General features: G+C 38.7%; 1 protein-coding gene across 1 annotated transcript in view; it reads right to left on the bottom strand.

The window, feature by feature from the left end:
• Positions 1-15,005, bottom strand: part of LOC147029757 (epidermal growth factor receptor kinase substrate 8-like) — a 120,341-nt gene that overhangs the window by 57,864 nt on the left and 47,472 nt on the right. The window contains exons 3-4 of the mRNA XM_085873071.1: positions 1,720-1,782; positions 1,541-1,602 (exon numbers count right to left, since the gene is read on the bottom strand). Of these exons, the coding sequence (XP_085729197.1) occupies positions 1,541-1,602; positions 1,720-1,763 (106 nt within the window). The 5' untranslated portion in view covers positions 1,764-1,782. The remainder of the gene's footprint in view (positions 1-1,540; positions 1,603-1,719; positions 1,783-15,005) is intronic.

Below are 15,005 nucleotides of genomic sequence, written 5' to 3'. Positions count from 1 at the left end.
AATCAATGTAAGCAACATGTGTGTATTTCATCATCATGTACCATGTTCTAAACAGAGCATCGGTTTGGCCAAAATAGTTTCTTGGCTACGCTTACGATCCTGGATGGCTCACCACTCCGAACCAGAAAGGCAGGGCAGGAACTTGGAATTTGGAATTTGGACAGTGTTGTCGATATTATTATCTTGCCAAAACGAAGTTTTTGCAAGATATGTTCGTCAGCTTGTAGTTTTTTTTTTTTTTGTCTGTAATCACGTATAAAAAATTCTGCAGAGCACAGTTATCATTGGAAATTTTTGTAACTTCGCATATCAGAGGCCTATAGAGGGCCCTTTCAGCGCACAAAATTTTGAAGGTCAAGGTCAAAGGTCAAGGTCACTTTGTTGCAAATCAGGGGAGTCGACGAAACCCTTATTTTTTTGAGTAATTTTGATCGGATCGCCTTCAAACTTCATGGGAATATAGTTCATGGTCTGGCACTCAGCTGATTAATTTTTGGTGGCGATTGGCCTTGACCTTCATGGTTAGCGCCTGAGGTCAAACATATTTGACCCCAAGGTCAAATTTTCAAGTTTTAGGAACCATATCGTGTCGTACCTCAAATTGAACACCTCGATGAGTGCTTTCTAGATATGTCAAGCTTGAGACATTATGACGTCATTTGGTGACGTTATGAGGCAAATGCATGTTTTTCATGGTTACTCTGTAGAACAATTCTCATCAGAATCTCTCGTCGGCAGATATTCCTCAAGGAGTCGCTCCTGGTGGATAGCAGCTCTGTTCACCTCAGTGTGACCTTAAAGAAGTCACACGTGGTCACCTTTTGGCAAGATACAGGTAACCCTGCGGGTGCCATTGGTTTATTATTATATTAATACGCTAAGCCATATTTTGTGGACGTATCTCCTCCAAAACTGCCAGATGGATTGTCGCCACTTTTGGCATGCAGGTGCTCTGTGGTCTAATGTACAGCATGGGCTATGTGAGATCACGCCAGACAGACAGATTTGTGAATTTTTGACGATTTTCTAATTTTTACATTCGTTTGCATGGTGACATGTGACGGCACCGCTGAGAGGTGTACTGATGTCATGACATCATCAGTCATTTGCTGATGTCATTACGTCTGTCGACGACAGACTGTCACCGCTGAGAGGCGTAATGCCACTCCTCGAAAACAGTGTCTGCAATGTAAAACCCTCTTCTGCACAGGCTGACTACCCCAGAAGGTGAATTTGTCACAAAAAAAATGTAACCAGAAACATTGATACAAAGAAATTCTATAAATCACACTGTGAACACTGGATATATTGACATCCTCACGAACCCTCTCTTTAGAAACTTCGTGCGGAGCGTGGGTTTGGCTCGTATGTCTATTTACTGCAGGAATTAAGGATGGATTGTGCCATCACTCGGGAGGTTAACCAAATTTGGGTATTTGCTGCCTAAAAGATTAAAAAATATATGAGAAGCAACATTGACAAATGAGTGAAACATCATCATGCGTAATGATAAGTGAGTTGACCAAATCTCTGTCCATACCGTAGAGTTGCTTGGCACTCAATTTCTGGCCGTCTCCATTCTGGCTTGTGTTATGGATGTTGCTGCAAACCAGATGGCACAAACTCAATGTGGTTTCCATGCACATTATCATAACCTCAGGCAAGGTTAGTTTAATCACATTATGCATTTTGAGATTGAGCAAATTGAACGCGTCTTACTTTGAGTCATATAATGATGAGTTATAAGGGTTGGAGTCACTCATTCTGACTCGCTTTCTTGCTCTGTGCACAAAAACACAATTTCTGCAATCAGTATGTGGTGTTCACATTCAATCAATAAGCTATTCGTTTCTGATGATGAAGGTTTAATGATCAGTATAGATTGTTTTTAGATGGAAAGTATCCTATTCAGTAACAGCTTCAGAAACACCGAGAAGCTGTTAAGGAAAATGAAAATAAATCTGTGCAAGTGAATATTTTTGACAGCACAAAAATAGACATAATAATGCATAACAATGAAAATAATAATGGGCTGTGAGGATCACTTAGTGGTATACACATTCGCCTTTGAGTTGTCTCGGTTGGGTTTAAATTCCAACCCACCTCTCAACTCTCATCCTCATGGTGTTTCAAGGGCAGGACAATGCATCAATGTGTATGCTCAGATGGACATCAAGTTAGGTGATACATCTACCGATATTAGTTGGTGGATGTTAAACATCCCACAGTGTCTTTCATGAAGAGTCGGTGAGTTATCAACTGGCACCCTGCACAAAATACAAATTCGTACCACTTTCAGTCAGGCCTGGCAAGCCAGTTTGTTAAAGACTTGGGCCAAAAGCATTCCATGGCTGACCCATCAAGGAGTTGGGAATAATTGGGTCATTAAAGTAGTAGTAGTAGTAGTAGTAGTAGTAGTAGTAGTAGTAGTAGTAGTAGTAATAACTATAATAATCATCATCATATATTATTTCCCAAATATATAATACATACATATATATATATATATATATATATATATATATATATATATATATATATATATATATATATATATAATATTCTCAGAACAAAAATAAAGTAAACTAGAAGGACACTCGGTAGAGTACACACCTCCGCCACACAATGCCTGATCTAGTGGAACATATCAGGCCGAATAAATTTTTTAAATATCATGCTGTACTGCATGTCGATTTTGGCCCTATCCCTCAATGTTGAATAATCACTCAAAATTTCTTTTAATTCTCGTATCAGGATCTGGATTCGGATCTTCACCAAAATCAAATCAATTCGTCATTGTCACACACCGAACTTGTCCAACAAGTTTCGTCCGAATCCATCCATAACTTTTTGAGATATCATGCTATATATCGTTTTTAGCCCAATCACTCAATGGTGAAGAATCATTTTAAAATTCTAGTAGCCGGATCCAGATCGGGATCTTCATCAAAATCTAATGAGTTCAATCAAAAAAAACAAATTGAATTCAAATCCGTCCACAACTTTTTGAGATATCCTGTACACGGACAAACAAATAAACAAGAAAGAAACATCGTGCAGAGCATGATACTTGCAAAATGCACCCACCTTTCCAAAGGTTGCCATAAATGCATCGATTTGTCCATTTCATTAAGATTAAAATTGACAATCTTAATCAAAGCGAAGGTAAATCGGATGAAAATTGATTATTTTTCAGATTGAAATTGATGATTTTGGAAGTTTGACCTTCAGTTGACCTTTTGACCACAAAAATAGTTGCTTTCCCAATTCAGTGATGGACTATGCAAATCCTCTTAAACTATCAAGTCAATTGGATAAAAATGACGATTTTAGAGATCTTACCTCAAAATCAATAGGCTTCTCAGTTGAGACGACCTCAACAACTTAGTAAACTTTCATGAAGATCGGTTTAGAATCGGTACAGGTAAAGTGCCTGCAGGTGATTGACAAACAGACAGACAGACAAACAGAATAACAAAGTAGACTGACCAATATACTTGAAAAATCTTCGATTTTGCAAGTAACAAACAGACAGACGGGTGAAATCATAACCTCCTTCCACCTTCGGTTACGGAGGTAATAAAAAGTTGCTCTCTGTTTATGTTTATTATTAAAGAAATTGTGCAAAGGAATGTATTTACTGTTTGGTATTCTCTTTCAGCACAGAACTCATTATATTGGATGGAACCTGAGGCTCAAATCCCATATAATTTATTGATTTGTTTGTTATTTCCCAAATGCCCCTGTAATTTGTTGTATTCATAAAAGTTTCAGAAATCCAAAACTCAGTTGCCCCCAGTCATGATCAATAATGTTGATCTTAAGACTGTTCTCTCCAACAAACATTTCGACAAAATCATTGATATTAGACTAAATCGCTGGTCTACAAAAGACAACAATGCCTACACTTTCTTCGGCAACCAAAATCATTTAAGGTTTATAAAACTATGATAAGGCTTTTATATTCTTCAGTCATTGAGAGTGTTGTCTTGTAGGGTTGCTGTGTCTGGTTTAGTGGTGTGAAAAAAGGTGATTTGATAAAACTGCAGAGAAGAGAAAAACAAGCTGGAAAGATCCTCGGAGAAAAGATAGACATGAAATTTCTCATGAATGAGTTTTACTGAAAGCTAAATTGATTATACAAAATCCACTCACGAGATAAGTTTTATGAGCAGATGAAGTCTGGAAGGAGGATAAGAGGTTTGACTTGTACAGTAGAATGCCAGCAGATTCCTGAAATAATTTGTACCATTTTTAACCTCCGCCATCGAAGATCGAGGTTACTGTTTTCACCCCTTTCTGTTTGTTTGTTTGTTTGTTTGTTTGTGAACAGTATTACGGAAAAAACTCCTGGACGGATTTCGACGAAACTTGGTGGGGGGATTAGGTATGGTCCAAGGATCATGCCATTAGATTTTGGACCTGGTCCAAAATCCAATATGGCCGCTATGGCGGCCATTTTGAAAAAAATATTTGAATTTTTTTATTTTTTTGCATTTCTACATGTTTTTAAGTGATTTCCAACAAAAAAAAACATGCCAAATTATAATTGCGGCTGATTTTGGAACTTCAGGTGGATATACCCACGTAAAATCAATTTCTGTCTCAAGGAATCTAGTTATGACGAATGAATCGAGTATATAAAAGTTAAAAGTAAAAGGGAAAGTTGCAAACTATAACTCTGTGAGCACTGTTGACGTCAAATTGAATGAATAGGATATCAGGTTCACTTGAGTGACCCAGCAGTATTGGCGGCGGAGGTTTTGCACTCTACCGAGTGCTCCCCCTCTAGTCTGTTTGTGTTTTTATTGAAAGTCAGTAATATTAAAAGGATCATTGGGTGGTGGTGGTGGGGAATTGAATTGATGAGTAGTGAACTACATATTCTTGTTTATTTTTATATTTTTTCTTTAATTTGTGTATTGAATTGTACCTGTATGCTTATTGTAAGGTTTTAAAAATTATTATTTATTAATCTCACCAGACTTAATTATTGTGGGTTAGATTGGGGTAGGGAGAGGAAGGTTTCAGGACAATAACCTTATTCTTCTTTGTATGTTATCATGAATTCTACCAGTTTTTAAATTTTAAGTTTTAATACCTCTTTGTAGCCTATCCCCCATGCAGGAGAGGATGGGGTTTGCAATCACTTCTGTGTGTCTGTGTGGCTGTCTGTGTGTCTGTCCGGGCCATAACCTTTTTTTTTTTTAACCATTTGAGGTTTTTTGATTAAATTTTTAACAAAGCTTTATTTTGAGAATAAGGAGAAGACAAATTAATAATTTGGTCAAAAGGTCAAAGCTCAGCGTGACATAACATCATCAATTTTCATCCAATTATCATTTGAACTTGAGTACGCCATAACATTTCCATTTGAGCTTTTTTCATCCAATTTTCAACAAAATGTTATAATGAAAATATGGAGAAGAAAAATGAATAATTTGGTCAAAAGGTCAAAGGTCAGGTCAGGTATGGGAACATGTGCTGGAGCAGCGTGTCGCTGCATCCACTTTCCACCGGTACTTCAGAGGCCTCCATCTGGCCCATCCCCAACTCCTTGAGATGCTGATCAACCTGCTGCAACCACAAGGCACGTGGTCATCACATTGGCCTCCTCCACTCATGAGGCTCCCTCGCTGAGAGAATCTGGTGAGCAGGATCAGCGTCAGGAAAACGAGCCGCATGTCCATACAGCCACAACTGATGCTCATAGACTATGCAGGTAACAAATATCATTTGAGTCTCTCTCAGCAACCGCTTGTTGGCCGTAAAGTCTGACCAGTGATAGCCAATGATTCTCCGAAGAGACCTGGTACCAAAGGAATCATGTCTCTGTCTCAGATCCCTGGTCAGAGTCCAAGTCTCACATCTGTAGAGCAAGACTGTAAGCACCAAGGACCTGAAGATTGAGACTTTCATCCTTTTGTACAGGTACCGACAGCACCATACCCCATGATCCTGTGAATCCATGACTCCGTAGGCCCAACCCAGACATCTATTGACCTCTGGCTCACAGCCAGAAGAGACATGAATATCACTGCCAAGGTAAGTGAATCTCTCCATGACCTCAACATCCTCACCACAAATGGGTACAGACAAGATAGCAACATCCAAGATGTCATTGAAAGCCTGGATCTTAGTTTTGACCCAGGAAACCCGGAATCTCAGTGGTTCCGACTCCTTATTCAGCACCCCGAGGGTCCCCAAAAGGATATCCAGAGTCCCCACAAAGATGACTGCATCATCTGTGAAATCAAGGTCAAAGATCTTGACATTCCCAAATGCACCGCAGCTTGATCTCTCCGACATCCTTCCCAGAATGCAGAAGAGAAATTAATCATTTGGTCAGAAGGTGTGTCCAAAATTGTTCATCCAATTGACCTGAAATTTTTGGATTTGCCTTTTTAGATGCTTTCTAATTTTAATTGCATTTAGAAATTACTTGTACAATACTTTATCCTAACAAGGACAAATGTGTCCAAGAGCTGCCTCCTAAAGGTTTTGTCTTCACCAGAAGAAGAACAAGAAGAAGAACAAGAAGAAGAAGAAGAACAACAAGAAGAAGAAGAACAACAAGAAGAAGAACAAGAAGAACAAGAAGAACAAGAAGAAGAAGAAGAACAAGAAGAAGAAGAAGAACAAGAAGAAGAAGAAGAACAACAATGCGGAGCTCTCTTCGAGCCAGCATTCGCAATGCGACGCGGCTAAAAATGTGACACTTGTTTGACAGTGCAATTTTCCATTTTTTTGTGGAGAAATAATAAATTTCAATTCAATTCAATTCAATAACTGCTGAAGTCCTTGTGCTGCAATCGATATATGTACAAGCTTCTACATGAGCCTTTGTCAATGTAGAAAGAAAATGCAGGTCAGCCAAATAACTCACCCCTTCCACACTCAAACATGTAGATCTGTCTTCAGAAGCACTTTTGGCAAAATGTAACATTTGTCAGAATGTTTCTAGGAAAACGTAAATTAAGATATTTGGAATCAAATTTTAATTATATGCAGTTACACAATCCCAAGGGCAGATATTTGTGCACGGTTTCCATGAAGATTCAGACGACATTTTTCCACAAGCACAACGACTTTTATTAACTGCATAAGTAAAGCAGTAGTGAAAGGTTGACAGACTGGTTACACATGTCACATGAAATATCAAAACCTTTGGACCATACGTGTGCAGTTGTAGAGACGAACATTTGACAATGATTATACTACCGATGACTAGATTGGGTGTTTCTAAATATAACTAAATTAGTTGCATATCCAAAATTGGCAATCTCGTCCAAAATTAGGTATTTCTAAATCAAACCGATGAACGTAATTCCCTACCCCCTGGTAGTGGGGCAACTTAGCATAAAAATTGTGTATTTTGTGAGGAAAGCACCAAATTTGGCACACTAGTAGCCTATCATATTATGAACAGATTTGGATATTGGGCCATCTCAAATTCAGCCGCTGATGGCTGTGGCAGCCATTTTCCACTGCCATCAAAAATTTTGAGATGGCCCAATATCTAAATCTGTTCATAATATGTTAGGCAACTAGTGTGCCAAATTTGGTGCTTTCCTCACAAAATGCACAATTGTTATGCTATATTTAGCTAAGTTGCCCCACTATGGGGCATGAACTGCATGTCAAACCCCATAAAACGTTACATATTTCATGCATCCCCCAATGCTGATTGCATACACAAAGTTTCATTAAAAAATGTTTATAAATGTGCCCATAATTGCGTTTTTGGGGATTTGACTTTTGACCCTACCCTAGGGCTACAGAGGGCGGCACCAAAAATGATACTGCTCTCGCACGTTCTGCCATGTGGCGATCATAACTATCCAGTTTGGTGAATTTCTGCACAATCATTTAGGAGACAGCATGACGGACAGACAGATAGATAGATAGACAGACAGACCTACAGACAGAACTACAGATAGAACTGATTACAATAACCCCCTGTATATATTTTTGAAAGCATGGGGATAATTAAATAAGTTGCATAGTTGCAGTAATCTCAACCAAAACTAGAATGGCACTCTGTGGAGTGTGTACCTCCACCAGACTGAACAGTTTATGTTTTGTATCCCACCGATCGGTCGGATCTGGATTTGGACCTGAACTAAAATCTAATTGGCATGTTCTTGTCACTTAACCAACTCGTCCACCTAGTTTTGTCTCACTCGTCCTCAACGTTTTGAAATATCATGCTACGTATCATTTTTGGCCCCATCTCTCAATGGTGAAGAATCACTTAAGCAATTTTTTTTTTAATTCTCGAATCTGGAACTGCATTCAGACCTTCACCAAAATTGAATAGATAAGTCCCTGCTACACACCCAAGGTCTCCACCAAATTTCGTCTGAATCTATCCATAACTTTTTGATATATCGTGCTACATATCATTTTTAGCCCAATCACTCAATAGTGAAGAATCACCTAAATCATTCTCGAATCATCCGGATTCATACCTTAACTAAAATGTAATAAATTCTTCCTCGTCATAAACTCAACCTATCGACCAAGTTTCATCCGAATTTTGAGAAATGCTGTTTAGAGACAAACAAACAGACAGACAGACAGACAAACATACAGGGGTGAAAAATAACCTCCACCCACGTTCAGTGGTGGAGGTAACAATTACAGTATCAATGGCCACTGATGATACACCATCAACACTGGCACATTTGAGCCTCAAAGCACGATTTTCTTCAGATGCTGGAAATAACTTCACGAAAGAGATCGTGGTATCTTTAACATTCACCAACAAATAAATCTGGAAGATGGATCCTCTGGCTTCACACCCCTCCGATGAAGGGCACACACATTGATGGCTCTCCCTCAATGTGAAACACCAGGACGACGGTATTAGACCTGGGTTGAGATTCAAACTTGGGCTGAATACCTCAGAGGGGAGTACACATACCTATAAGTGATCCTGCCAGCTGAATTATTTTATTCATCCATTGAAGACTTGAAGACGCTCAAAATTAAGTGGTGAAATCTCATTTAAATGCACATTTTAATGTCACAGTTTTCTCTACTTTCCTGGTGTTGATGTCACAGTTGCCTGTTGTTAAATATTTTATAAATTCAAGCAATAATAGTCTTCTGTAGACATATTTCGCATCTCAGAGAAGAGTAAATCTTCATATAGCTGCACTTCAAAAAAAAAATTGGCTGATTTATCTGATAAAAGGTTGTACAGAAGAAGCGCAATGAGTATCACATCAACACTACAAAGATTATTCTGCTCTACTTTTGAAAAATGCTCAGGCTGTGCATGCGACGTCAATGCATCATCCACACAAAATACAAACCTCTTCCTCGCAGTAACTCAAGATTAACACAGACATTGATTGGCCTCGATTCTTATCGGCTGCCAAATTAGAAATTACTCGACGTACTAACCCTAACTACCCTAACCTAACCGACCTAAGGTTAGAAATCTAACCCGAACAGCTCACATTAGATTTGCACAAATTGTGATGGTGGAGCCTCTGCGAGAATGACAACGAGCCACTGTGAGAGAGCGGGCTGGTGCCACGGTGCAGAGAGTTGCCAAGCCATGGAGTTTCCCTGGACGCTCCGTCTGAGACACTGACTCACACTCTCTTTTTCTTTCTATCCCTACTTCTAATGTGTTCACTTGGAACACACATAGAGTATTGAACAATTACACCCTCGACCTGTTCAGGGCTGGGTTAGTGACTCGCATTCACAATTTGCTCAGTTGCACCACGACCATTCACCCACATTTCTCCCCACACGGTGCACCACATCATATCCCTTCTGTTCTCTCTACCCCCTCATCTCGTTTCTCAGAGTGTATGAGGCGCCTGTGTGTGTAGAAACGTGGTAAGATAACTGATTGAGTGGGTTGTTGTGATTAAAGTGCTTTAGGGTGAATGAGGCGAAATGGATGAATGTATGAGGCATATAATATGAGGAGTGTATGAGGCGCTTATGTGTGCAGACACATTCTAAGATGACCGATTAAGTGGGCTGTTGTGCTTCAGTGGTAAGGTTTTTTTCTCTTGTGAACTGTTTGCCTGTAAATACGTACCCTTTGATTGTAATAAACTGTTTCCTTACTGTTCAATCATCTTTTCTCCATTGGTAAGACCATTGGTCTCCATTATAGTGTGTTCTAGTGGCAGGGCGTTCTGCCCCACTATTCCGTCATAGTCAGTTGCTAGCCAATGTCCCACTTACAGTCATGCTCGGTTGTTTTGATTAACATAGAGGGTAAGTAATAGATGACTTCCCTTCCAAAGATGTTCAACCCAGAAAGAGACCATTTGGCCCATCAAGACTGCACAATAGTTGTCAATCAATGACAGTTTTCTTGTATACAGTCAAGACTCATGAAAGAGTAAAAACACAGAATGGATCAGGGCACAGCAGGACAAAACTAACCACATAGAGTAGGGGTGGGTTGGGGGGACACCAACAGCAGAGTTGAAGGACAAAACAGAGGGAGACTTGAACAAATAATGGGTGTGGGAAGAAATGGGGTGGACAAGATGGATAAAAAAAGGAAACTTTCCATCCCCCTTTCTCCTTCCCCCCACTCTTTCTCCCCCTCCCCTCTCTCTCCCTTGCCCATTTTCCCTTTTTCCCCTCCCCTCCCTCTCCACCTTCCGACAAGTCACAAATTAAAACCGATCTTCACAAAACTTCACCAAGTTGTAGAGGTAGTCTCAACTGAGAAGCCTATTGAGGTCAAAGGTCAAAAGTCATCTTGTGGTCAAATTTCTAAAATCATAATTTTTCATCCGATTGACTTGAAAGTTGAACAGGATTTGCATTGTGCATCACTGAATTGGGAAACCAACAATTTTTGAGGTCAAAAGGTCAAAGGTCAATTCACGGTCAAACTTCTAAAATCATCAATTTTTATCTGAAAAATCGTCAATTTTCATCCGATTGGCTTGAAGTTTAAACAGCATGAATTGGGAAACCAACTACTTTTGAGATCAAAATGTCTGAGATATTTATTAGAGATATTTATGAGAATCAAAAGGTCAAACTTCTAAAATCAATTTTCAACTGAAAAAGCATCTATTTACATCTTATTAACTTAAGCAACTATTTTTGAGGTCAAAATGTCAGGTGTTATCTCCTGATCAATCTTCTAAAATCATCAGTTTCAATCTGAAAAATCAATTTTCATCCGATTGACCTGAGCTTTGATTAAGATTGTCAATCTTAATCTTTATGAAATGGATAATTTGATGCATCCATGGCAACCTTTGGAGAGGGGGGGTGGATTTTGCAAGTATCGTGCTCTGCATGATGTCTTTTTCTTGTTTGTGTATTTGTCTGTTTATATGCAGGATATCTCAATAAGTTGTGGATGGATACGGATGAAATTTGGTGAAGAGGTTGGATGTCTGACAAGGACGGAGTGATTAGATTTTGATGAAGATCTGGTTCTGGATCCAGTTACTAGAATTTTTAAGTGATTCTTCACCATTAAGAGATAGGGGCAAAAACTATATGTAGCATGATTTCTCAAAAAGTTGTTGACAGATTCAGATGAAACTTGGTGGACAGGTTGGGTGTGTGGCAAGGACAAATTGATTCGATTTTGGTGAGGATCCAATTCCGGATCTGGATACGATAATTATTTAATATTTAAAGTGATTCTTCACCATTGAGAGATGGCGCCAAAAATGATATCGTACTGCATGGCATGATATTTCAAAAATGTATAGGGCCCGATATGTTCTTGTGGATCAGGCATTGTGTGGTGGAGGTATGCGCTCCACCGAATGCCCTTCTCGTTATGATATGTTACACTACAAATTCGAGTTTCAGGGCACATCAATTTTTCATAGTTATGCTCTTTTTGGACTGAGAAATTTCATATCGGTAGGGGACATGTATTTCAAAGCAATTCTCACTCTTGTTCATTGTAATTATTGCTTTTTCTTTTCATATTGTTAATTTTTGTCTTTTTCCCCAAAATTTGTCTTTATTTATATATCTGTCTTGGGAGAAGTGAATTCTTTACCTCCACCACTGAAAGTGGGTGGAGGTTATTTTTCACTCCTGTCTGTCTGTTTGTCTGTGAACAGGATATCTCAAAACGTTGTTGATGGATTTAGACGAAATTTGATGGATGAGTTGGGTATTTTTGACAAAGACTAAATGATTCGATTTTGGTAAAGATACAGAACCGGATCCAGATCCAATAATTTTTAAAGTGATTCTTCACGATTGAGTAATAGAGCTAAACACTACTGTATATCAAAAAGTTATGGACCGATTCGGACAAAACATGGTGGACATGTTTTGAGTGTATTACACGGATGAATTGTTTCGATTTTAGTGAAGATCCGAGTCCAGATGCGATAATTTTTTAATTTGACAAGTGATTCTTCACCATTGAGAGATAGGGCCAAAAACGATATACAGCATAGCATGATGTTTCAAAACGTTATGGAAGGATGCGAACAAAACTTGATGGATGAGTTGGGTAGGTGACAATAACAAGTCGATTCGATTTTGGAGGTCCGAATCCAGATCCGGCCTATCAGTGGGAAACAAAACGTAAACTGTGCAGCTTGGCAGAGGTATCTGCTCTAACGAGTGCCATTGTAGTTGCTTCTGTATCCACCTTATCCACCCCTGCATTCTCCCCTACCCCTCATCATTGCCTGCATCCCTTGTTTGTCGTCTCTGTCTATTTTATCCCTTGACCCTGTTGTTGGCATTTCCCCCTTCTCTTTCTGCTGTTCCTTTTATTACTTGCCAAAAACGAATATTTTTCAAGTACCGTATATTGCTTGGTCTTGTGCGTTATTTTGTCTGGCTGTCTGTTTGTTTGTACGTCAATCACTTTCAGGTCACAATTTCAAACCAATCTTCACGAAACTTCACCAAATTGTAGAGTTCATCAAAATCAAGAAGCCTATTGTCTTTGATGTCAAAACGTCAATGGTCAACAACTTAGCTGATATTTCTAAATCCTCAATTTTCATCTAATTGACTTGAAATTTGAAGAGGATTTATATAATCAGGTCACTGAATTCAACTAGCCAATTATGAGGTCAACACAGGCCAAAAGGTCAACATAGGCCAAAAAGTCGACATAGACCAAATTTATAAAATTGTCAATTTTCATCCGATTGATTTGAAATTTCAAAAAGAGTTGCATATCTGGTCATTTAATTCAACGGCCAATTATTTTTATGGTAAAAATTGTTTTATAGATTTGGCAAGTATCATGGTATGCACAACATCTTTCTTGTTTGTTACTTGCAAAAACCAAAGAGTTTTCAAGTATATTGGTTGGTCTTGTGCATTACTCTGTCTGTCTGTCTGTTTGTTTGTAGGTCAATCACCTGCAGGTCACAATTTTAAACTGATCTTCACCACATGGTAGAGTTTGTCATAAGCAAGAAGCCTATTGTTTTTGAGGTTAAAAGGTCAAAATGTCAACAAAGGCCAGACTTTGTAAAATTTCAACAACTTTGTCAAATTTCTAAAATCCTCAATTTTCATCCGATTCACTAGAAATTTGAAGAGGATTTATATTTCAGGTCATTGAATTCAACCACCAACTATTTTAGAGGTCAACATCGGCTAAAAGGTCAACATTGGCAAGATTTATAAAATTGTCAATTTTCATTCCATTGACTTGAAATTTGAAGAGTGGTATATTTGGGCATTGAATTGATCCCCCAATTATTTTTGAGGTTAACGTAGGCCAAGGGTCAACAACTTAGAAGAGATTTCTAAAATCCTCTATTTTCTTCCCATTGACTTGAAATTTGAAGAGGATTTGCATATCAGGTCACAAATATTTTTGATGTCAACATAGGCCAAAAGGTCAACATATACCAAATTTCTAAAATTGTCAATTTTCATCAGATTGATTTGAAATTTGAAGAATATTTGCGTATTTGGTCATTTAATTCAACCCCTAATTATTTTTGAGATCAAATTGGTTTTATGGATTTCACAAGTATCATGCTATTGTGGGGAAAAATTTATATTAATTTATTCTAAATTGTAACAAATGGAGTTTTAGAAAAGTAAGTTTTATGCTATAAGTTGAATTGGCTGTCCTTTCTGGCCAAGAGACTTTTTCCCTAAATGTTGATAAATGTTTTGGTCTGGAGCGGTGTGACTTGAGCTGATAACAGCGAACCTTTGCCTCGAAATGTACGAAGTGGCTTCTTGTCTAAAGGACACGTCTGCGGTCTGGGTTGATAGCCCCCACCACTCTCCCATGAAAGTATAAAATGCTTTGAAATGTGAAATTGTTTCAGTGCAAGCACGTGAGGAAGTATAGAATCTCAGTGGCTTGTACTCCTTGGGACTAACCAAGTACCAAGTTAGAATAAAACTCTGATGTAATGAGGAAGTGAATTGAATCGGGTTGGTCTAACTGTTAACTAAAGTAAGAATAAATGAAACGGAACCAAATAATATTGCAATCAATGGGGATTCTTAAGTTCATTGTACGAGGGTGAGAAGTGTATGGTGGATAATTAGGATAATAAATTGTTTCACAAGGAAGGACTTGTGTGGAAATCGGTTATCAGTGTCAATGGGTTTTATGCAGGATTTTATAACCAAATCAGACAAACATTAAACTCTGCCTGAAGTCAAATAGGATTCCACAATCGGCCAGGTAGAATCCTTTAACGATCACAACGGGGTGGGTTAAAAAAATCCACATTAGTTGGCGCCTGGTGACTCGGATTCAAACCGACGTTGTGCGGTGCTCGTGACCGAAGGTGCTTAATCTGCCAAGGCAGTGCCTGGAGGAATGACAAGTGCTTGAGCGAAGGTAAGGGAGAGCGTTCTCAGCAGGTAACGCATTTCTAACAAAGAAAAGTTCATTGTCAGATAATTTTATTGATAGAAAGAAGAGGATCCGGCGGAGAGAGTCCGTTTCATAGTAAACGATAAGTACTGTAGTTGTTTTAGAAAAGTGCTGGAGGAGAGCAGAGGGCACAGTACAAGAAGAGGCTTGACGAGGAGCCAGA

Source organism: Eptatretus burgeri, chromosome 3 (assembly GCF_056783735.1).
Source record: "Eptatretus burgeri isolate ZD-2024b chromosome 3, Ebu_testis_v1, whole genome shotgun sequence".
In the NCBI taxonomy this organism is placed as follows: Eukaryota; Metazoa; Chordata; class Myxini; order Myxiniformes; family Myxinidae; genus Eptatretus; species Eptatretus burgeri.
This window is presented reverse-complemented; position numbering and strand designations above follow the sequence as displayed.